This window comes from Acinonyx jubatus, chromosome A3 (assembly GCF_027475565.1).
Source record: "Acinonyx jubatus isolate Ajub_Pintada_27869175 chromosome A3, VMU_Ajub_asm_v1.0, whole genome shotgun sequence".
Classification (NCBI taxonomy): Eukaryota; Metazoa; Chordata; class Mammalia; order Carnivora; family Felidae; genus Acinonyx; species Acinonyx jubatus.
This window is the reverse complement of record NC_069388.1, coordinates 17,473,396-17,497,350: the sequence shown is the minus strand read 5'-3', so window position 1 is coordinate 17,497,350 and position 23,955 is coordinate 17,473,396. Positions and strand designations below refer to the sequence as shown.

At 38.9% G+C, this 23,955-nt stretch overlaps 1 protein-coding gene across 13 annotated transcripts in view; it reads right to left on the bottom strand.

Annotated features, from left to right (window-relative positions):
- PTPRT (protein tyrosine phosphatase receptor type T) overlaps nt 1-23,955 on the bottom strand; it is a 1,056,329-nt gene that overhangs the window by 230,409 nt on the left and 801,965 nt on the right. For all 13 annotated transcript variants that reach the window (XM_027070121.2, XM_027070126.2, XM_053199941.1 and 10 more), the window contains one exon: nt 6,275-6,548. In XM_027070121.2, the coding sequence (XP_026925922.1) occupies nt 6,275-6,548 (274 nt within the window). The remainder of the gene's footprint in view (nt 1-6,274; nt 6,549-23,955) is intronic.

Here is a 23,955-nt window from a genome sequence, read left to right as displayed (position 1 = left end):
AGGTTAGATAAGGACGCTCCAACCTTCCCCTGCCTCAGGAGAGGAGCTGCAGGAAAGCAGCAAAAAGGAAAAGAACTTGGGCACGGGGTGGGGGAGGTAGGTCATTCATCTTGAGATGTTAAGTAACAGCACAAGTTCACATCATTGGAAATAGCCCAAATTCAAAGCCAAGTCTGTCTGATGACTGACTACCTCTCAGTTCTTTCCATGCCTCAGAAAACCAATCCATGTACAAACATTCTTTTAACAGTTTTTGGACACAACTAAATATAGCTCCTTCCAGTACATTCAGAGACGCAGAACTCTCCATAACCACACTCTACCTAGATAATCCTCACTATGATAATGTGATTACACTGCAAACATGAGGACCCCTTCAAAATAGCATCTGGCTTCCAACTGCTCTCAAGAGGCAACTGAGTTCAGGAGCTGGAAGAGAAAGCGAGAGAATGAGAACAATCACCCTCTACTTCCCAATTCTCTTATTTAGATCACCATTTGGCAGAGGCATCATCCAGGTTAAATGTGCTCCTACATGATGAAAAAGATATGGCAAGGAAAGAGTTTTCTCTCTGCATAAATATAACATGCACAACAACCCTGCCCAAGAAAAGGTGGCTTCTGGTGGATATTTGCATGAATTTGCCACACTTGTTTTGCATCCAACCGTTAATTATGGTCCTTTCAACTTCACAATTATGGCTAATGGTGGTGGGGATGCAGAGAACAGTAGATTCAGCAGACCTCATTCTGGGAGGAGTGGGGGAGAAAACAATGCAAAACTGCACCCACCTGCTGTTTACAACTGAGACAGTTACTCTGGGTACCATTTGGAAGATTTGGAGGAAATCAAGGCTGCCCAGGAGCCTGGAGCTTGGGAAATGAGACAGCTGGGGAAAAGTCTTACTGCTATGATGGAAGGAAGGTCCTCCAGGGGCTCATCTGTCTATGGTGAAAATAGCTCAGAACCACATCTCTCATGCCACACAGAATGGAAATTCAGACTGCACTGACACTTACTTGGTATCTTTCAGAATTCAAGATCTTTTCTCATTTAATCTTCAAAATGACTGTGTGAGTTTTATATTACCATTTCAATTTCATAAGCAAGAAAACAGACTCACAAACAAGAAACAGTTCGAAACAGTTCATACTCTCATTCATTCACTCATGCAACAATCATCAAGTATCTACTATGTGTTAAATATTGTATTTAGTATGGAGAATACAGAGGCAAACAAAACAGAGCTGCTACCTCCGGTAGCTCTCAGTTTAAGGATGAAGGCATGCACTACGCAAAAATAAGTGCAATTAAAAGTGTGCTCAGTGTTATAAAAAAAAAAAAAAGAACAGGTTAACATGTAAGTGAGTACTGGCATGGACAGCTCTTAGAAAATATAAATGCAAAGTTCTCAGAGGATGGGACATCGAAAAGGAGGCCTGAAAAATGAGAAGGTACTAGTTCTGCAAAGAATGAAGAGAAGAGACAGTCAGGTAGAATTACAGCTTGCATAACGGCCCCAAAGTGAGAAAAATATCTTGGAATGTTAGGGAAATAATGTTTTAGAAAATGGTAAGGCGAGGAGGGGTAGTGAACATGTAGCAGGCATGGTCTAACTATCTTTGAAGTACAATTCTAGGTTCTAGGCATCGTTTTGAAGGAGGGCATTGGAAAAAAGGAGTATGTCTATGAAAGTACAGAATAAATAGGATTAAGAAGATAGAGAAAATCATTCCAAGTGAGAAAGAGAAGTAACTGCATGCTAGACATCAATAAGATATAGCCTGGGTGACCAAACAAAGATGGTAATTGGTACGGTCTTATTTTCTCCAAGAGGCTGACATGGGAAGAAAGATTTGATTTGTTCAAATAAATACAAGTGCCCAAGAGTACAGAGTTAAGAAGACCAAATTTGGCTTTATAGAAGGAAGAAAGTTCTAATAATTTTACCTGCTCCACAAAGGAATCAACTCTTTCCCTCCAGAGAATTGCAGTGATCAAGCTGAGGTTCTATAATGCCCTGCCAAGAACACCTTATTGGAGATTTCTTTGTAGGCTGCTGGTCTGCATTAGATGACACTGCAAAATTACCCAGTTCTAAAATGATATAATAGATCTATGATATAGCCATATCCAAAATAAATGGTTACAATATGGCTTGATTCACAAGAAAGACTGGCACTGAGGAGTCAGAACCAAGGACAGTGCTCTAACAGCCAACCCTGCCTTTGTTCTCCATAAGAAAGCATCAATGGCTAAATGTGATATTACTAATCTGATCAAAATTCCCAGTAAAAGTGCCTGTCAACAATCCACACTTCAGGAAAATACCTGCAAGGTCTCTGAGCACCATGCTTCATGATGTACATCATACTTGGGCTCTCCATTGTGTTTACAGAGATGGATTAAAATACTTCCACATTTATGTAGATTACTATAGAATTTACAGAATATCCTTATCCTCATCCCATTAATATTCAACACAGATCTTATGTCAACATTTAATGAGTGAAGAAATGCCTTTTTTTGACGTTTGGTATGCACTTGCTAGAGGTTTACTTAATTAATTGATCAATCATATGTAACTATTTTTAATAGCTTACTTAAAATCAGAGTTATTAGGGTTTTGTGTGTAGGTAGTCTGATTGCACAGGCTGGATATTTATCCAGTCTGATGAACTGAAAAAAAAACTCTATTTAATATCCAGAATAAATATACCTGGACCCTAAAATTTTCTTACCCCATTCTGATGAAACTTGCAGGTAGGGTTGGGAGCAATAAAATTGATTGACAGTAAGTTATTCAATCTGGCCAACGACTATCCTGCAACAAATGGCCATTTTTTGCTTTCCTTTAATTTGTTTTAATTTAATGTGACTTGGCCTCATACTTTGTTTGGTTTTAATCTTCTAGTAATATGGAAATAGCTTGATCCAAGATATTTTTTCCTCTTTAAAGAGGGGAACAAAGAACCACTTAAAAGAATCAAACCTGGTACTTTTGTCTTCTGGCTTGCTTTATAGTTGCTGATTTTCATCACTTACAGTTTCATCACTTACAGTTTCCTTTGCTTCTCCCCATTTTCTTTGTAGATTGTTGTTTCCTGTTTTTTAAAGGTTAGATTGGAAATCTGCCTTTATGTTTAAAAAAATTTACTTTTCAAAAATTCTCAGTATCAAAAATAAAGTAGTTGCTATTTGTTCCATCCTGTCTAAACTGGGGAAATTGGCAGATTTTTATTTACACTCATCAATCCTCCAACTCTTTCTCAGTTTCTGTTGACATAACAGCAGATTACAGACCTTGATTAGAATTGTTAATTCCTTACATGTTCTCTTTAATCACTTTTTTATATTAACCTTCCCTTTTGTAACATATTTATAGCAATTATTTAGCATTAACACTATGTTTAGTTAATTTCCAAGTTCAGTGTTGGTCTTTTCATTCTACATTTCTCTGTTCTTGATTTCTTTATTTTGATTCATTGCTTGGTCAATTGCTCTTTGAATGATTTATTAGAGGCAGAGCATGCGGGAGCCCCTGGATACTGAGAATGTCTTTCTGATGTATTTACACAAGAACAACAACTGGGCTGATAAAGAATTTGTGGGTTATAACATTTTCTCCTCAAAAATCCTCCAGGCTTAACTGCATTGTCTGCTGCCCTTTATGAGATGGAGAAATCTGAGAGGGGCCGGCAGAGATTTGTTAGACTGAGAATGGCTTTTCTGCTCCTATGACTCTTTAACTTAACTCTTTTCAGTATAACTTAATACTAAATACAGTAATTTGAAATAGTGTGTAGTTTTTTCCTTGTCAGAAAAATACAACATGCTGAGCATCCGGCTCCCACAGCTCTTCCTCTGCTCCTTTTTCTGTTTCCTCCTGTTCCTCTGTCCCTCTATGTTTCCCTCAAGACACCTGGCATAAGCACCCATCCAATTCCTTTCCTGCAAATCTTGGTTCCAAAATGGGAGCACACATGGTGTGGGATGGAAGGCATAAGTAATTAAATGGCCTTGTTCATCCGGAAGCAGTAGTAGAAACTACTTCCTGGATGAGGTAGCTTCAGAGTGGGGTGACTTCTTTCCCAATGGCAAGCCTCCTTTCTTGAGGAAGTAGTTTACTGTGTGAAGTTTGTAAAGCCAAACCTCCCAGAGTTCTCTTGCCTCACCTGCTTGTTCCACTCAAGGCCAACCACACTTGGGTTGGGGAATTCCTCCTGGGGTCCATTTGTCTCTATAGACTCGGTCTCCAGCTGGGTTTCTATTAGAGTCATGGTCGGAATGTGATATAGAGTGAACTGAGTACAGCTGCTACTCTTCTTCACAGCATGGAAACCCAAACAGCACCTCTTGACATGTTGCCAAGAGCAGAGAAAGCCACACCTTCTCAGAATTGTGCTCGACCAACAAACTGGCCAGTCTGGGATGCAGAGAAACAGAGACAAGATGGGCCCCCAGATGCTTTCTGCCCATCTTTATGTCTTCTTCCTCAATACATCAGAGTGTTTCATGCAGAGGAAATACCAGATGGACAGATGGAAGGCAGTCTGGCAGCTTCTCTTTGTAGTTTTAGACTCTGAGGAATGTTGCTTGGGCAAGTAATAAATGCAGAACTGAAATACCAGTGTGGAATTTAAATGGGTATGTGGACATTTAAAATGTTAATTAGTTCCTCAATCCAGGTTTCTCATAAGGTAATGACTGCCACTGACAGACTAAACTCTCTATCTCGGCCACCAGAGCCTACAGAGGCTATTCAGCACACACTTCACCAAATCTTGCTTTTGTTTCAGCTTTCCTTTCTCCAGTGAGTTTCTCACTTCTCCAGATATACCATAGAACATGGCACACACCAGACTCCCTTATGTTAAGAAAAAGTCTTGCAGGGGAGGGGAGGGTTGTGCATACTATGTAACCTTAATATGAACTATAGGGCTTAGCTTATGTCAGTGTTTGTTGCATATTTGTTGAGTGAAATATGGCAACCTGAGATATATGCACAAAAGCAAAATGGGAAATACTTGTGTCATAAGAGGAACTAAAGATATTTAGTTTGCAGAAAATAAGACCAGATGGGTGTATCTGAACAGAGGGGAAGTGGATGGTAGGAAAGATCTTATGTAACTGAAAGAATACCACCTAAGAAGGTGATTGCATTGGTTCTCTTGGGACCTAAGGGTATGGACCAAGAGCATTGGGTAGAACCTATAATAAGAAACATATTTTGGGGCACCTAGGTGGCTCAGTCGGTTAAGCGTCCGACTTCAGCTCATGTCATGATCTCACAGTCTATGAGTTCGAGCCCCGTGTTGGGCTCTGTGCTGACAGCTCAGAGCCTGGAGCCTGCTTCAGATTCTGTCTCCCTCTCTCCCTGCCCCTCCCCCACTCATGCTCTGTCTCTGTCTCAAAAATAAATAAAAACATGAAAAACATGAAAAAAATAAACATATTTCAGGCAGTACAATAGAAGGCTTTCTTAGAGCCATGGACACCCCAAAGATCGGTAAAATTACCACATAAAGAAGTAAGTTCTCGGTCATTAGAGATATTCAAGAATAAGCACTAATACCAGTTAACTGTGATGTTGTAATGTTGATTGTTTTATGTGTAGGGGGAGAGAGGTAGATATTTGGTGACCTTTCCCATCCTTTTCAGCCCCGTGATTTTGTGATGTTATGACTGGTATCCCATCTTGACCAAAGAAATATCTGACACTAAAAAAGTTTCCCTTGTCTTTGGGAGAAGAGAATATTTTCTAATGTGAAAATTTTCTATTGCTAATAATAAAAGAGTTAGTATTCACTGATTAACTACAACATGCTTAGTGCATTCATAAATAACAGATAGGTATTTTATGGATGAGGAAATTAATCCTTAGATGGGCATGCAATATTCCCAAAGGTGATTTGAAAGACCTTTTTTATCTTTTAATATTGAGGTCTGCAAATTTTTTCTGTAAAGGGTCATACAGTAAATATTTTATGCTTTATGTGGCATAAAGTCTCTGTCTAAACTACTCAACTGTATTGGTGTAGCATCAAAAGCAGCCTTAGACCAAGTAAATGAAAAGGCATTGCTGTACTTAAAAAAAAAGTGTGCGTGTGTGTGTGTGTGTGTGTGTGTGTGTGTGTGTGTATCAGTCATGGGGCTGGATTTGGTCCACAGGCCTTAGTTTGGCAACCTCTGCTCTAAAGCCATGCTACTTCTCATTTGAGAATAGGAAAATATAAACAAGGCAAGAAATGGCCTTCATGTGGCCATACTTACTCCATTGGCTTTGCTGAGTGCCTGGAAATAGATGCTGTAGCTTTTCAGAGGGGAAAGAGGAGGGTTCCAGTATCCATTGTATGTCTTGTTGTCACCCACTGTAAATGGCTGGGTAACAGGCAGGTTGGCAGGCTTCAATTCAGCAGCAAAGTAGTGTAGAGAATCAAGGCTGGAGGCATTCCTATAGCTCACAGGCACCGAAAAGCATTCAATGATATCAGCTGCCCTCCGTGATTTTTGAAGTCGCTCCTCCTTGACAACCAGCTGATAAACACTGAACAGGAAAGAGAAGCAGATGAGCAATGATCTGGAGGGATGCACTTGTTATTTATTACCATTTCTGTCTACAACTGAACCTCCCTCCTGAGTTTTAGAATTATAAACCCACTGCTGTGTAGAAATAGATCTCCATTTAGATGTCCCAAGGCCAGCTCACACTGGATATATCCAAAATGTAACTTGGTCCCAACCCCTACAAACCTGCCTCTTCCTCCTTCTACCTTTCTTTCCTTAGTGAAGGGTAGCATTGGCCATCAAGTGACCAGATATTGAGTCTGGGGCTCATTTTCAATTCCTACCTCCTTAGATCTCACTCTGCCCCTATAAACAAAAAGCCCAGTTGACATCAGCAATCTGCATCTACCCCACCTCTTTTTCTTCCTTCATTGATAATGCTTAGGTTGGGCACTTCCCTACCTCTTCCCGGATTCAACTGGTCTCTTTACCTCTAACTTACCTGATAAACTAGTCAACTCATTGATCTTCCTAAACATATAAACACAGTCTCTCTTCAAACTCTTTCATAAGCTGTTATCCTAATGATATAATCTGAACTCCTCATCCTGGCACTGGGGACACTTGTGCCTGGCTTCCAGTCTGTCTTTCGGAAACTCTTAGTTTGGATCCCTCATTCCAGTGGATCCAGACAAACATCCTTGGGATTTCACTCCATCAGTTCATGCTTCCTCCACATGCAATGTCTTCTATCCACTTCTGTCTGGGGAAGACTTTCCCTAAAGGCTGAGTCTATCTTTCATCTCCTCAATGAAGCCTGTCTAGACCCTCTCACTCTGAATGAGTTTCCCCCCACCTTAGTTCCCCTACAACTCACTAATGGATATCTTCTTGGGATTGTAAGAATATGAGCACAGGACTGTTTCTCTGGTTAGACTGTTACCTTTTTGGACAGTGGGAGTTGTGGCTTAGTTATTTCTGCATCATTTATCCCAACCCCACATTGCCCACTAGGTTGCCTGATACCCATAAAGTCATCACTGAATGCTTGTTCAAGTAAACCAAATTGAGTTAAAATTGAAAGTAGGCATGAAACTAAATATGACTGGATACAGAATCCCTAATCAAAATAAACAGTGAATACTCTGAGCTCCTGTCTAGTGATCGTGTACCATTCCCTTCAACTTGGAAGGAAGTAAGAAGGTACCATTCTGTGAAGAGAGATGACTGAGCCTTGAACACCAGCTGTAGGCCAAATATGTAGGCTCCTTTTATAAAAGTTATCCTAAACGTTGGTGGATCTGGATGGCATTTTATTATCTCTTTGAATGTCCACAGTTTGTACCTCTCTGTAAATACTTTTCTTTTAGAAGATCTTTCTTGCAGAGCTCTCTGGACTCATGACCTAAGACAAAAGATCAATTGCCCAAAGAGTGCCCCCAGGAAATTTTTGCAAATTAAAGGTGACTTCAGCAGTCACCCAAACCAATCTTCTAAAGATGGCATAGTGAGATAGCACGTGGTTTATGAAAATGGAGCATGGTGAGTGCTACCATCCTTTAATCAAGCCATCCATCTAAATACACTTGGTTAAGAAACATAACTTGGACAAAGACAGAGGCAGAGGACTATTTCACTAAAATAAAATGGTATAGAGGGACTAACCCAAGGAAACATGATACAATATGGCAGGGCTTCTCCTGAATCTCCTTGAGCATGAGGATCGTCAACAATGCAGATGGAAAAAAAATACACCATGTGAATGTTTGCCACACTTGGAAGAGAGTGATACCTTGAGTGGAGGAGAGCAATAGCTCAGTGAGCATGTGTACTCTCTGATGGGCACAACTGGATGAGAACTCAGCAGCCCAGAGTGCAGGTGAGTGTCATGTGAGTGGATACAGCCACTTCTCTGGGAGGGCAGACTACATCTGAGTGTGAATAATGTCCAAATGAGCATCTGTAGGACCTGGGTGTCTAAAAACCGAGCGAACACATATACTCTTTGAATGAGTGTGACATTCAGATGAATGTGTGTGGACACCTAAATGTGTATGACACGTGAGTGCGTCTAACATCCCAAAGTATATGTGTGTGTGACATCTATATGTGTTCATAAAACTGAAGTCTGTGGTGCCTGGGTGGCTCAGTCAGTTAAGCCTCCGAATCTTGATTTCGGCTCAGGTCATGATCTCTCAGTTTGTGAGTTCGAGCCCCACATCTGCACTGACAGTGCACAGCCTGCTTGGGATTCTCTGTCTCCTTCTCTCTCTGACCCTCTCTTGCTTGTGCTCCCCTCTCTCAAAATAGATAAATAAATAAATAAATAACACTAAAAGTATGTATTAAAAAAACTGAAGCCAATAAATGCCTAAATTAAATCATGACTTCAGGGCACATTCCCTCCTCAACTCTGGGGTCCTTCTCAACAGTATAACCACTATGTTTATCAAGACAGCTAAGTTCAAAACAGTCTCTGAAAGACATCACCAAGACCCAAGACCCAAACCTAGAGGAGGGGTGTCTATAACAGTTTTCAGGACCTCCATTGCTTTACATATAACAGCAGTCTTAAGTAAAACTCTGAATCTTGCCAGAGTGCTCAGGACTGCTTGTTGAGGGTCTGACTCATGTAACTCTAATCTATGAGGAAAAGGGCAAAAGGCAATGAAGAGTGAAGGAGCAACAGTCTCTTGGGTCCATGTGTGGAGGCTTGCAGTAGGATCTAAAAGACTGAACTGGGCTTGGAGGCACTCAGCCTATCCAGCCTGCATGCCCTCCTGACTGGGTTGGGAGGCACTAACAGGCCCCATCTCTAGGAATGAGGTTTGCAAAGACCTGTGAGTCCCTGCTTTCCTCTGATGTCCAATCTATCCCTTACTATTCTTGGGTTAATCCTGTCCACATGAGAAGACCTCTGTCCTTGTTTCTAAGTTGAAAACTCTTGTGCCACCCTGAGTCCTTTTGTTACCCTCTCCCTCTAAATTGAGAATCCAAAGCCTTGGAACTTCATTGGGGCCGGATCCCACTCCCGGACTCGCTTTCTGTTGTCCTTGGCCCTACTATGATGGGATGGATCACGCAGAGCCGCCAGGCTGGCCTGAGTACTGCACATGACTGGCATGAGATTCTGTGGTCATGGACAACTAAGCAGTGGGTCTTCACTGGGCTCTAACACGTGAATGCTGCCAAAGGCTACAGAGGGAGGCAAGACATGTCTCCAGGGGCCAGCCCAGGATCCCGCCATCAATCTCACTACTGAGGACTCACTTGTCAATTCAACCAAACTCAGCAGCCAGATTACAGGTGAAGACACTGAGGCTGACAGGCTGAGTGCCCTGTGTCAAACTGTGGCAAAAGCAAAAAGCTAGACTTTCATTCACAGTTCAGTATCCTTTTCTTTCTCCATCCCCCTTCTTTTTCCATAAGCCAACAACATGTGACAAAGGACCTTCAGAGTAGTTTTTACTTGGCAGACTGAACTCCTTAGCTCTATCGGCTTCTTCTGAAATCATAAAGCCTGGCAAAGGATATCTGGGGAGGGGCGGGGTGGTGGTGGTTAAACCGTGTTGTCAACATACAGTTCACATACAATCGGGATTAATGTGCCTGAGTGCAGCCAGCAACACCCTCAGGCCTACTGTGCCTGCAGCTTCTCCATTCAGAGGCAAATGTGCAACCATGGCCAGGAAGCCATAAACCATTTGGTAGTAAAAATCTTTTTTCCAGTGGACCCAGCCCCTCTTAAAGATCAGGGGACTCTGATTAAGGAGGGGAATGGCACGTGTAAGCTGTGTGAGTGTCCTTTCCTTGATACGCACACTTTAGGAAGCAGGGGTGGGGTGGGGGGACAAGACAGTTTCTTTTTGTTTCTTGGGATAACTTCATTCTCATTGTCCTTCTCTTAGGAACATAATTATCTAAGCTCTTTATGGCTTGTTGGTAATGATAAAATCATACCTAAATGAGAAGAACTCCTCCAAAGTCGTATCTCTAGTGCAAAAGAAGTGATTAAAACATATTCCGGAGCATTTGTAAACAGAAAGGATTTTTTTTTTAGTAGAAAAATCCTGATAGTATTAGAGAAGAATAACAAGATGCTCACCTCACCACATACAGCATTTACCCCCACATTTCCCCATCCTGTGACATCCCCTCTATTTCTTCCAATGAGAAGATGGACATTTGAGGTCCCAAAACCTCAGTTCATAGAGGACAGGTGCTTCAGAAACCTTGAAGAGTAAGAGGTGCGGGAATTCCTCTGCAGGTATTAGAGGAGGACCCTGCCACCGGGGCCTCATGGCCCCTCTGATTCTTGAGTTGACAGTCTGGGTGATAACTCATGCTCCTCTATGAAGGACCAGGGGCCTATCAGAGCCATCCATCAATCACTAACACATCCTATGGCCCCCTTTTTATATCTGGGGAAGAGATCTCCAGCAAGGTGCTATTACCCATTCAGAATACTTAAGTCAGGTGACAGACAGACAGGATGCTGTAGTTCACAGGTGAAGACTGCCCAGAATCAGAAAAGGGGACATTTAATACCCATGTTCTCCCATAAATAGGCTTCATAAATTTATATGATCAGTTCATACTGACACTGCCAATTCAAATCCATTAACACAAGACTCTTCCTCACCTTCCCCATCGTGAATTTGTTTCCTACAGTGAAACCCCTGGTTTTTAATATCACTATTTTTTACTCGTTTACTCTCTCACACAATACACACAAAAGCATTTCAGAATTAACTCATCAACACCAAAACCAGCCTCAAGACTTAAAAAGTAAAATTCAAGGTTTCTCTACTGCCCTGTTCCAGCTCCTTCCCGAACAATTCAGTCTTAAAGCCATTACGCAGGGCAGAGCAATGCAGGCAAACTTATGCGATGGGGAAAGCCGTGGTGGCCCTGTGTGGGGAGCAGAAACCACTTAGTGTCCCTGAGGCCATTCAGGTGATCTACAAGATCAAAAATATTTCAGAATACCATTAAGATATTATTTGCCTTTTGCACTTTTGGTGTCTCACAAGTGTACTGTGGAGTTCTTTTTTTTTATGTTTAAAATACATTTTTTTTAATATATGAAATTTATTGTCAAATTGGTTTCCATACAATACACAGTGCTCATCCCAACAGGTGCCCTCTTCAATACCCATCACCCACCCTCCCCTCCCTCCCACCCCATCAGCCCTCAGTTTGTTCTCAGTTTTTTTTTTAATTTTTTTCCAACGTTTTTATTTATTTTTGGGACAGAGAGAGACAGAGCATGAACGGGGGAGGGGCAGAAACAGGCTCCAGGCTCCGAGCCATCAGCCCAGAGCCTGACGCGGGGCTCGAACTCACGGACCGTGAGATCGTGACCTGGCTGAAGTCGGACGCTTAACTGACTGCGCCACCCAGGCGCCCCGTTCTCAGTTTTTAAGAGTCTCTTATGCTTTGGTTCTCTCCCACTCTAACCTCTTTTTTTTTCCTTCCCCTTCCCCATGGGTTCCTGTTAAGTTTCTCAGGATCCACATAAGAGTGAACACATATGGTATCTGTCTTTCTCTCTATGGCTTATTTCACTTAGCATAACACTCTCCAGTTCCATCCTACTGTGGAGTTCTTAAAAAGCCACAGGACTTCAAAAACACATGAAGTTGGTAGTGTAGGTATCTCTTCGAGGTACTTATTTCATTTCCTTTGGATATATAACCAAAAGTGAGAATGCTGGATCATAGGTTAGCTGTATTTTTAATTTTTTTTTGAGAAACCTTCATACTGTTTTCCATAATGGCAGCATCAGTTTACATTTCTATCAACAGTGTACAAAATCCTCGTTTATTCACATCCTTGCCAACACAGTATCTTTTGTGTTTCTGATAACAGTTGCTTTAATAGGTATGAAGTGATATTGTGGTTTTGATTTGCATTTCCCTGATGACTAGTGATGCTGAATACCTTTTCAGGTACCTGTTGGCCAAATGAATACCTTTTTTGGGAAACTGTCTATCCATGTCCTTTTTCCACTCTTAATTAGATTATTTCATTTTATTTTTTTTTTTTTTTGCTGGTGAGTTGTAGGATTTCCCTATGTATTTTGAATATTAGTCCCTTATCAGGTATGTGTTTTACAAATGTTATTTCCCATTTTGCAGTCTGCCTTTTCATTTTGTTGATTGCTTCTTTTGCAGTGAAAAGTTTTTTAGTTTGGGATGGAACTACTTGTTTATTTTTGCTTTTGTTGCTTGTGTTTTTGATGTCATTTCCATCAAATCATTGCCAACACCAAATTCAAGAAACTTTTCCCATTTTCATGTAGGAGTTTATGTTTCAGGTCTTACATTAAGTCTTTAATCCATTTCAAGTTAATTTTTGTGAGTGATGCAAGACAGGGGTCCAGCTTCACTCACTTACATGTGAATAGTCAGTTTTCCCAATACCATTTATTAAAAAGATGATCTTTTCCCCATTGAGTATCCTTGGCTTCCTTGTCAAAGATTAGTTTGAAATATATGCCTATACATATATATCCATATACTCATGGACTTATTTCTGAGCTCTCAATTCTGTTCCATTGGTCAATGTGTCTGTTTTTGTATCACTGCCATACTGTTTTGATTACTATAACTTTGTAATATAGTTTTAAAACAGGACGTGTGATGTTTCCAACTTTGTTCTTCTTTTTCAGTATTTCTTTGGCTATTTGAAACCTTTTGTGGTTCCATGTAAATTTTAGAATTGTTTTTTTCTATTTCTGTAAAAATGCAATTGGAATCTTGGTAAGGATTACAATGAATCTAGATGGCTTTGGGTAGTATGGACATTTTAACAATATTCATTCTTCTGATCCATAAACACAGGATATCTTTGTATTTATTTGCATCTTCTTCAGTTTTTTTCATTAGTACCTTACAGTTTTCAGTGTACTGGTCTTTCATCTCGTTATTTAAATGTATTCCTAAGTATTTTATTCTTTTGACACTATTGTAAATGGGGATGTATTCTTTATTTCTCAGATAATTGTTAGTGTACAGAAATGCAACAATTTTTATATGTTGTTTTTTGTAGCTTTATCAAATTATCCTTTAACTTTTATTATAAAGTTATTATATTGCATAATATATATATAAAGTTATTGTTATGTTATATCAGTCATATATTACATACGATATTACACCTTATGTATGAGATCATGTCTTCTGCAAACAGATAATTTTGCTTCTTCCTTTCCAATTTGGATACCTTTTATTTCTTTTTATTGTCTGACTGCTCTGCCTAGAACTTCCAGTACTATGTTGAATGGGAGGTGTGAGAGTGGGCACCTTTGTTTTATTCCTGATTTTAGAAGAAAACCTTTTAATTTTTCACCACTGAATATGCTAGCTGTGGGCTTGTCATATTATTATGTTGAGGTATGTTCCTTCTATAGCCAGTTCACTGACATATTTTAAAATCATGAATGGTTACTGCATTTTGTCCAGTGCTTTTTCTGTATCTACTGAGATAAGCATATGATTTTCCCCATTCCTTCTATTAATGTGATGGATGCATCACATTTATTGATTTGTGTATGTTGAAGCATCCTTGCACCCCAGAAATGAATTCTACCTGACCAACCATAATCCTTTTAATGAATTCAGTCAGCTAATATTTTGTTGAGACTGTCACTGATTTTTCAGGTGAGGGCAGATAACAGTCATCTCAGAGTCAGAAGTATGCTGCTGAAGATCAGGGTTTCCCAACTCTGGCTGTACATTTTAATTGTCCAGCAGACTTTAAAAAAAATGCTATTCCTTGGCCCCACCCTGGACCAACCAAATCAGAATCTCTAGGGGTAATCTTTAGGGGGTCTCCAGATGATCCTAATGTGCGACTATGAAACCACAAACCTAGGTGATTCTAATATTTATACCTTTGTCCTAGCAGGGACATCCCCCTCAAACATTCTTACTTTGTTTAAAATCATTACTTTGGGGGCACCTGAGTGGCTCAGTTGGTTAAGCATCCAACTTCAGCTCAGGTCATGATCTCACGGTTTGTGAGTTCGAACCCAAGTCAGGCTCTGTGCTGACAGCTCGGAGCCTGGAGCCTGCTTCTGCTTCTGTGTCTCCTTCTCTCTCTGCCCCTTCCCCACTTATGCTCTGTCTCTATCAAAAATAAGTACATGTAGAAAAAAAAATTTTTTAATAAAAAAATACATAAAAACAAAATCATTACTTTGGGTCATTCCAATCTACCTCAGCATTCCTTCATAATTATCAGTTTTTTTGAGTCACTGTCAATTACATCTGTTGATTTATTTCTTTTATAGCTTTCATCACAAGTAAAATAGGTCTTGTCTGATTATTCTGCCTGCTCCCTAATAGTCCGTGAACTTCATGAGGTCTGAGACCTCTTGCCTGGTTTGTTGTCTGAGATCTTATTGCCTGGTTTGCTGCTGCACCCCCAGCTTCTAATATCCTGCTAAACACATAACAGCTGTTCACTAAGTACTTATTAAATAAACGAAATTGGCAAAATTTAGAAAATGAATTTTAGATGCATGTTCATGTCAGTTCTTACTACATGCTTCAATGCTATTCTAGATGCTGTTCCATCTCCCCAAGATGCCTTTTTCCTTTTTCTGCATCTTGAGGATTCTTCATCCAATCTAGACCTGTATCAGATGTTACTCTTTCTGAAGAGACTTCTCTCTCTTGCAATCCAGAGCTAGTTTCTCCTTCCTCTGTTCCCATAGCTCTCTGTCCGTATTTCTACCATAGTTCCCATTGCAATGATTACCTCACCCAATAGAAAATGTTTAATGAGCACTTACTACCTACTAGACATCATGCTTACGCCCATTCAACACATTATTTAATTTGACCTTCATAATAACTCTTAAGAGACAGATACTATTACCTTATTGTGACAGAATAAGAGAAACAGAGCACAGAGAGGCCCAGAAACGTAAAGCCACACTGCTATTTGAACACTGAGGTTAATATTTGAATGCAGACAGACTGACTCCTGAGCCCTTAGTCTTATCCATAAGGCTAAACATCTTTTTAGCACACTCTAAGTTGAACCATCATCTATAATTTACCCCACCAAATAATGTACTTCTTAAAAAAATTTGATCTTAAAGCTAACTCAATTGTTTTAAACATAGTTTTAATATTATATACAAAAGTCTCCCCAGTAGCAAATATCTTTATTCCAGGAGGTCTAGTGACTTAGGAAACTTGTCAACTAAGAAGCTCTTAGTATTGGCACAATGAAAATAGTTAAAGGCATAAGGTCTTAACTCAAACATACTAATACTTACATGGTCTGCTAATACCTTTTCTTCCAAAGGACATTTGACTGAGTGGTCTATAGGAACATGTAGGTGTTGGGTGTTCATGGCCCTGACAATAATCTACAGGAACACTGTAAATGCACTCCTCACTGAGGTTAACTTTGTTCTCTCTTATGCATTCTCTGTACTTCCTTAGGTTAATGCAATTTCATTAAATAACTAAAGAAGGTGCTTAGCTTCTCTATTTTCCTAGATTACCAGAGGGCCTTCTGATGGCCAGAATGACTATGGGGAAAGGTCCCAGAAAGCAGCAACTGGCATCAGGGTTGATTCATATATAGACAGAAAGCCCTTAGTCATCAAAAAAAGTTTATCATTAGTAAATAAAACAAGGGCTGTATAATACACCTTTAGTGGATTTCTAATAACTTTGATTAAAGTATTAGCATTTATAAACCTGGTTTCTAGTGCAATACACATCCGTGTGACCTTGGGAAAGTAATTTAATCTCACAAGAGAGAACAGTTATTACATTTCTTAGTCATTCTTTCTGGTTCTGTGTCCACCAGCCAGCCTCTGTGTGCTCTGTTGCTAATGAGGGCACTGCGGACCTCTTCAGAGTTGTTCTGAAACTATTGGCACTTCCTCTCATGGTAAAGAGGGCTAGAAAATTTAAGTCCTGCTCTTCCCCAACCTTCACCTATATTTGGCCTTAGACTAGCATTTCCAGTGACTGTCTTGAACAGTAGTGAAAAAATCCTGTTCCTTTGCCTCAAGGGGCACTTATTCAAGGTGAAATTCACTCGCCAGAGCCCCCCACAGAACACACCCATGTTTGGCTTAACCTTCTCTTTCCAGCTTCCCCTTCTCTTGAACTAGTTTTTACTGGGAGCATCCCCTCAATAAATCACTTGCCTACAAATCCTTGGCCTATGATTTGGTTTCTGAGAGAAACCGAAAATAACCTCTATATGCCTCAACTTCCTCACATTTAAAATTGTGGTGTGGGCCTTCTTGAAATCGTGTTGTGAGGAGCTCAGCACAAAGAGCTCTCTCCAAAGAGCAATGAATAAACTGAACAATACTGTCCACACTAATGATTTCAGGAGTGGGTGGAGAAAACTCACAATTGCGAACATGTATATGCAACATCTATAATAGAAAAGAAAAAAAAGTCTCAAATTAATAATCTATGTTTCCATTTTAAGGCAGTAGAATAATGAAAGCAAATTAAACTCCAAACAGAAAGAAGAATAAAGATTAAAGTACAAATCAATGTGATAGACAACATAAAAGTAAGAGTGAAAAATCAATGAAACAAAAGTTGATTTTTTGAAAAGATCAACACAATTGGCAACTATATCTCCACTGGCCAAAACGCAAAGAGATAACATAAATTACCAAAATCAAGAATGAGAAAGGAAACACCACTACGGACTCTACAGAAAATTTAAAAATTATAAATTAAAAATTATAAATTTAAAAATTAAAAAAACCTTTATGCCAAAAAAACTTAGACAGTTTAGATGAAATGGGCAATTTCCTACAAATACATAATTTATCAAAACTGAGTCATGAAAAAAAAGAAGATTTCAATGTACTCATAAGAAGTAATTGAATTAGTAATTAAAATTCTTCCCTCAAAAAAGCCCAGCCCATACAGCTTCACTGGTGAAGTCTACCAAATATTTAAGGAATGAATAATTCTGATTTTTCATAAACTTGCCCAGAAAATAGCAGAGGAGGTAATGCACCCTGACTCATTCTATGAAACCCTGATATCAAAACCAGAGAAATACATTATAATAAAATAAAACTAGAGCCTAAGCATTCATGAATATAGGCCCCAAAATATTTAACCAAATAATAGCCAACTAAATCTACCAACATATAAAAAAGATGATGCATCATAACTGAGTTATCCCAGGAATGCAAGGTTAATTTACTATCCAAAAATCAATTAATGCAATCTAGCATCTATTGAGAATAAATGGAAGAAATCACATGATAATTCCAACAGATTCAGAAAAAAAAGTGACAAAGTCAAATGCATATTTATGATAAAAAGTACTGATAAGCTAGAAATAGAGAGAAGCTTTCTAAATTTGATAAGGTCATCTATGAAACATGTTAAAGTTAACACTCAAGAGTAAAAGACAATGCTTTCCCCCTAAAAGCAGGAACAAGACAAAGATGTCTACTCATCACTGTACTATAGAGTCTAGGCAGTGAAATAAAACATTGTGCTAGAGATTCTAGCCAGTGAGCCTAGTTAATTAATTAAAGGCATTGGAGGGAAAGGAGTGAAACCTTTCATTTGCAGATGACATGATCCTACACAAAGAAAATCGTAAGAAATACACATAGACACAGAAACTGACACAGACACACACAGATACCCAACTATAATAAACAATTTCAACAAGATCACAGGACACAAAACTAATACATAAAAATCAACTGTATATTTATCATTAGTAAAAGACAATCTAAAAGCGAAATTAAGAGAAAATTCCATTCACAATAGTAACAAAAATAATACTTAGTTATAAATAAGTCTGAACAAAAGAAGTGAAATACTTGTACATTAAATAGTACAAAACATCGATGAAAAAATTGAAGACCTAAATAAATGCAGAGACATAGTCACGTGCATGTATTGGAACAGTCAATACTGTTAATATGGCAATTCTATGCAATCTCTATCAGAATCCCAGGAGACTTTCTACAAAAATTAATAAGCAGATACTAAAATATATACGGAAATGCAAATATCCATAATAGAACAATTTTACAAAATAAGAATAAAGGAGGATTGAAAGTTCCTGATTACACAATATGAAAATCAACACAGTGTGGTGCTGGCATAGGATAGACTTACAGATCGAGGGAGGAGAAATGAGGGTACAGAAATAACCCCCCACATTTGTGATCAATTGATTCTTGAGAATCCAAGAAAATGTGATGGTCAAAGAATAATCTTTTCAGCAAGTGATGCTAGGCCACCTGAATAGTCACATGCAAAAATATAAATTTAAATTCATACTATATACAAGAACTAACAGAAAATAGATCATAGTCCTAACTGTTAGAGCTAAAAGTATAGAACTTCTAGGAAAAAACACAGGAGAAGATCTTCATGATGTTGGATTAGGCAAAGAGTGTAAAATACAACATCAAAAATATCCATTAATGGGGGAAAAATTATACACACACATGTGTAATATATAATACATATAATGACATCCAGCTCATATACATTAAATTTATATATGCTGAATATATACTATGTAATATATAGTATATATATTATATATATTCATATTGGACTTCAGAAGACACTATTAAGCAAATGACAAGACAAGCTACATGTTGAGAGAAAATATTTGAAAAATCATATGTATGGTAAGACTTCTCTGCAACATACATAAGGACCCATTACAACTTAATAACAAGAGGACAAACAACTCAGTTAAAAATTGGCAAAATATTTGACTAGACATTTCACTAAAGATGAAATATAAGTGCCTAATAAGCTCATGAAAAGATGGTCAAGCTCATTAGTCATTAGGCAAATGTGAATTAAAACCAGAATGAGAAACTACCCACCCACCAACCCACCCACCCACAAGAATGCCTATCACTAAACAGACAACAGCAAGTGTTGCCACAAGCATGAGAAAACTGGAACTGGCATACACTGCTGTTGGAAAGGTTAAAAAAAATGGGGCAGCTACTTTGGGAAACAGTTTGGAAGTTCCTTAAAAAGGTAAATATAGGGGTGCCTGGGTGGCTCAGTCAGTTGAGCGTTCAACTCGATTTTGGCTAAGGTCATGATTTCATGGATCATGAAATTGAGCCTTAAAGTGGCTCCATGCTGACAGCATGAGGCCTGCTTGGGATTCTCTCTCTCACCCCCTCCTACACTCGTGCGCACCTATGTGTGTTCTCTCTGTCAAAATAAATAAAATTTTAAAAAAGGTAAATGTAAAACTACTATTCACCTAGCCAAAAAAATGAAAACATGTGTATACAAAAACTTGTATACAAATGCTAATAGCAGTATTATTCATAATTGGTAAAATATTAAAACAATCTAAATGTCTATCAACTGGTGAACAAATAAACAATATGTGGTATATCCATATAATAAAATATAATTCAGCAATAAAAGAAACAAATGACTGATATGTTCTACAATAGGCATTAAGCTCAAAAACACTGTATTAAATGAGAGAAGCCAGATGGAAAAGACTATTCATTGTATGATTCCATTCATCTGAAATGTCAAGAAAAGGCAAATTTATAGAGAGAGAAATCAGATTAGTGATTGCCTGGGATTGGAGGTGGGAACAAGAATCAACTCCACTTGGGCACAGGGTATTTTATGGTGTGATGAAATGTTCTAAAATGGGATTGTGGTGATGGTTGCACAACCCTATAAATTTACTGAAAATCATTGAATTGTACACTTAAAACGGGTGGATTTTATGGTATGTAAATTATACCTCAATAAAGCTGTTAAAGAAACGAGGGAAATGGACTGAATAATCTTGGATGTTCTTCCTCCTCTCAAAAGTCTGTGCTTTAGCATTCAACTATGCACACATTTTAATACAAAAATGCTATGATAAACCTTTGGCATTATTGTACAAGTCGGGCTAAGAAACAAATGCGAGCTTTATAATCCCCGATAGAATCTAGCTTTGCAATTACATTCCCCACATTAAAGGTCACTCAGAACTAAGAAGCTGAAATTTACAATGATATGTCTTAGTTAGCCAACCTTTAATCCAAGGCTCTGGGAATTCCTGGTTTCCTTCTTCCCCTCACTGTTTGCCTTGCACAATAGCCCTTAGAGAAGGCAAGAAAATGGGATGAGGTAGACATTCACAGTTTGGCATGTGCACGCGTTATCTTCGCGTGGCTTCTCACTAGCTGTGTGACCTACTGCCCCCTCTGTCTTCCATGTACTTATTCATTTATTCATCTGATATTAATCAAGTGACTACAGTGCAGCAGGTGCAAATTTGAAAATAACATGCTCCCTGGTTGACGGGGACCCGAGATGCGGAGACAGATATTAACTGTTCAGCATAATTCAGGGAGGTAAGGGCACAACGAGGAGCTCCAACAGGGAAGGATTCTGAGGAGAGAGGCACATGCAGGATAGTGTGGGGACCAAATGAGATAATGTGTCTAGAGAGTGCTTTCCATAGAGTAGAGTGCTCCATACAAGTTGGCTGGAGCCAACACAATTGCTGCATGCATCATTATTACAGTGTTATCAATTAGACAACAAAAATTTGCCTTGTTTTCCATTTGGACCCTTCTGTGATTGAACTGCATTTTGTAAATTTAGCGAAAGTGGATGCTGAGTAGAAATTTAGAGATATAAATATGTTGTGTAAAGGGGCCATAACAATTCAACTGAAGGGTTCCAATTAAGTTTTACTTATCAGATGAAAGCAAAAGAAACCTTATAAGGAAAAACCAGACAACCATCAGATGATGGCTAGGGCCATACCCTCTTCTCCAACATTTCAAAGAAGTATAACTAGCTTTCACAGAGCATGCACTTACTTCTGTTGAGATAGATTTTAAATCAAAATGCAGAAGATCTGGCGATGGCCCTTACATCCTTTCTCTTACTCATGGGTCCTCTCTTGTTCATAATACCATACATAAGAACTACCATGGTTCTAATTTTAATAAATATCCAGAATCTGACCACTTCTAGGACCTCTACAGCTACCACCTTGGCCAAACCCCCAGGATGTTTTGATTGGATTAGTACAATAGCTTCTCAGCTGATCTCCCACCTTTCACTCTTGCTCCCTACAATCTATTCACACAACAGTGGCCAGAGTGACCCTTTAAAAACATGACTCAGGTTATGACACTCCTGTACTAAAAGCCTTCCTACTTAGAGTAAAAGGCAACAACTCTGCAACGTCTACAAGGCCCTCTCATACAAACTCTCGGATGTCATCTCTTCTAATGCTTCTCTAGTTACGTGGCCTTTTGGCTGCTCTTTGAAAACCCTAAGCATGCTCCTATCTCAAGGCCTTTGCATTTCATACTTTCTATGCCTGGAATGCTTTTCCCTCAGATATACGCAACCCTTGGAAGACTTGCTTCTTCATCTCTGCCAGTGAAGTCTTACCTGACCACTTTATTTAAAATACAACCGCTCAGGGGCACCTGGGTGGCTCAGTCAGTTGAGCATCTGACTTCGACTCAGGTCATGATCTCACAGTCTGAGTTCGAGCCCCACGTCAGGCTCTGTGCTGACAGCTCAGAGCCTGGAGCCTGCTTCGGATTCTGTGTCTCCCTCTCTCGCTGCCCCTCCCCCGCTCATGCTCTGTCTCTCTCAGTCTCTCAAAAATAAATAAACATTAAAAAATAAATAAAAAATAAAATACAACCCCAATCCTAACAAACCCTGTTACATTCTTCTGCCTAAAATTTTTCTTCCTGTCATTTATCATCATCATGCACACCGTGTGTATCTGTGCATGCATGCTTGTGCATGCACACCCATGCACCTGAAAGGTGAAGTCATTTTAAGGGAGGACTATAAGCAGTGAAAATGTCAACCTTCTTTCCAGGAAAAAGCAACTGGATAGATACGAGGTCAGTTAGCTGGTATTTGGATAGATGACCTTGATTTGGTAACCTTTTCTAAAGCAGCACTGAACTAAAACGCAAGGTAGGGGTTTCAGTGCTGGCTTTACCACTCCCCCGCTCTGTCTGACGTGCTGAGTAAGTCACTTTGCCTCTAGAACTTGCATCTAAAATGGGATAAGTCTGGCCAATGCAGCAAGACACAAAACAGACGAGATATACATTTTAGAGAGGAAAGCAATTTATCATCATTTGTAGATAATATGATGGTGACCTAATATATCGAAGAGAATCAACTGAAAGGCTCCTAAAATTAATGAAAGAATTCAGTAAAGTGGTTTGATAGAAGATAGAGATAAATAAACTGCACAGCATGAAAACCAAGCTACAAGATGCAATAAAAAGTCCTTTTAGGATAGAGTCCTTTAAAAACAACTAAGGATCACACAACAAATAAGAAATGTACAGGACTGACATGGCAAGGAAAAATAAAGCTCTCTATTGAGTGAAATAAAAGAGTATCTCCAGCCCCTAGCACAGGGCTGAGCAGAGCCGGTGTTAAATAATTGTGCAGAACTGAAGACAAATAAAGGGACAGAAATGCTCAAGTCCTGGATGAAAGCATCACACACTGTAAAGATGTCAGTTCTGGCCCAACTGAGGCTTTTCCTTTGGGAAAAAGCAAACTGTATAAAACATGAGGCTAGTTAGGTGATCCCTGGGAGCCATGAAGACGTGCATGACCCTAATTTGAAAATTCTAATAATTTCAATGGGAGGGGTTTTTTTTATTTTTTATTTTTTTGGTTTGTTTGTTTAAAATAAGAATTATAGTTAAGAACTTTTTTTGAATGAATGAATGAATGAATAAATAAATAAATAAACGTGCAAAACCACTACTGGATATTAAAGCATATAATGAAGTTAAAACAATTAAATCATGGGTACTGGAGTATGATTAAAAGAAAATGGGATAAATTTGTGTGTGTGTGTGTGTGTGTGTGCGTGTGTGTGTGTGGTGTGAATTTTACATACAGAAACAGAAGCCACACAAATCAATGGGAAAGAGAAAATTTTATCAATAAATAGTGCTGGGGAAAATTACATAATTATGAGGAAAAAAACCACCAAATTTAAGGCCTCACCCTATATGACAAACCACAGTACGCTCCACTGGCTCAAAAGCAAATTTATTTATTAAAAATTTTCAGGATGCCCTGGCAATCAAATGTAATGTAACGGGTTCATGACTGGATTTTAAGAAGCCTTAAAGGATAATTAATTAATTGATACAACTGGGGAAACTGGAATATGAGCTACATATCAGATGCTACTATTATATCAATTCTAAATTTCCTGAATGTGCTAATTGTATTGTGGCTGTAGAGAAGATGGACCTTTTTCTTAGGGAATACCCACCAGCCATTTGAAAGGTAAAAAAAAATACGACAAAATGTTTACAACTGGTGGGTCAGGGGCAGTGGGGAAGAATATATGGATGTTTACTGTTCTATCCTTGCAACATCCTGTAAGTTTGAAATTGACAAAAAAAAACA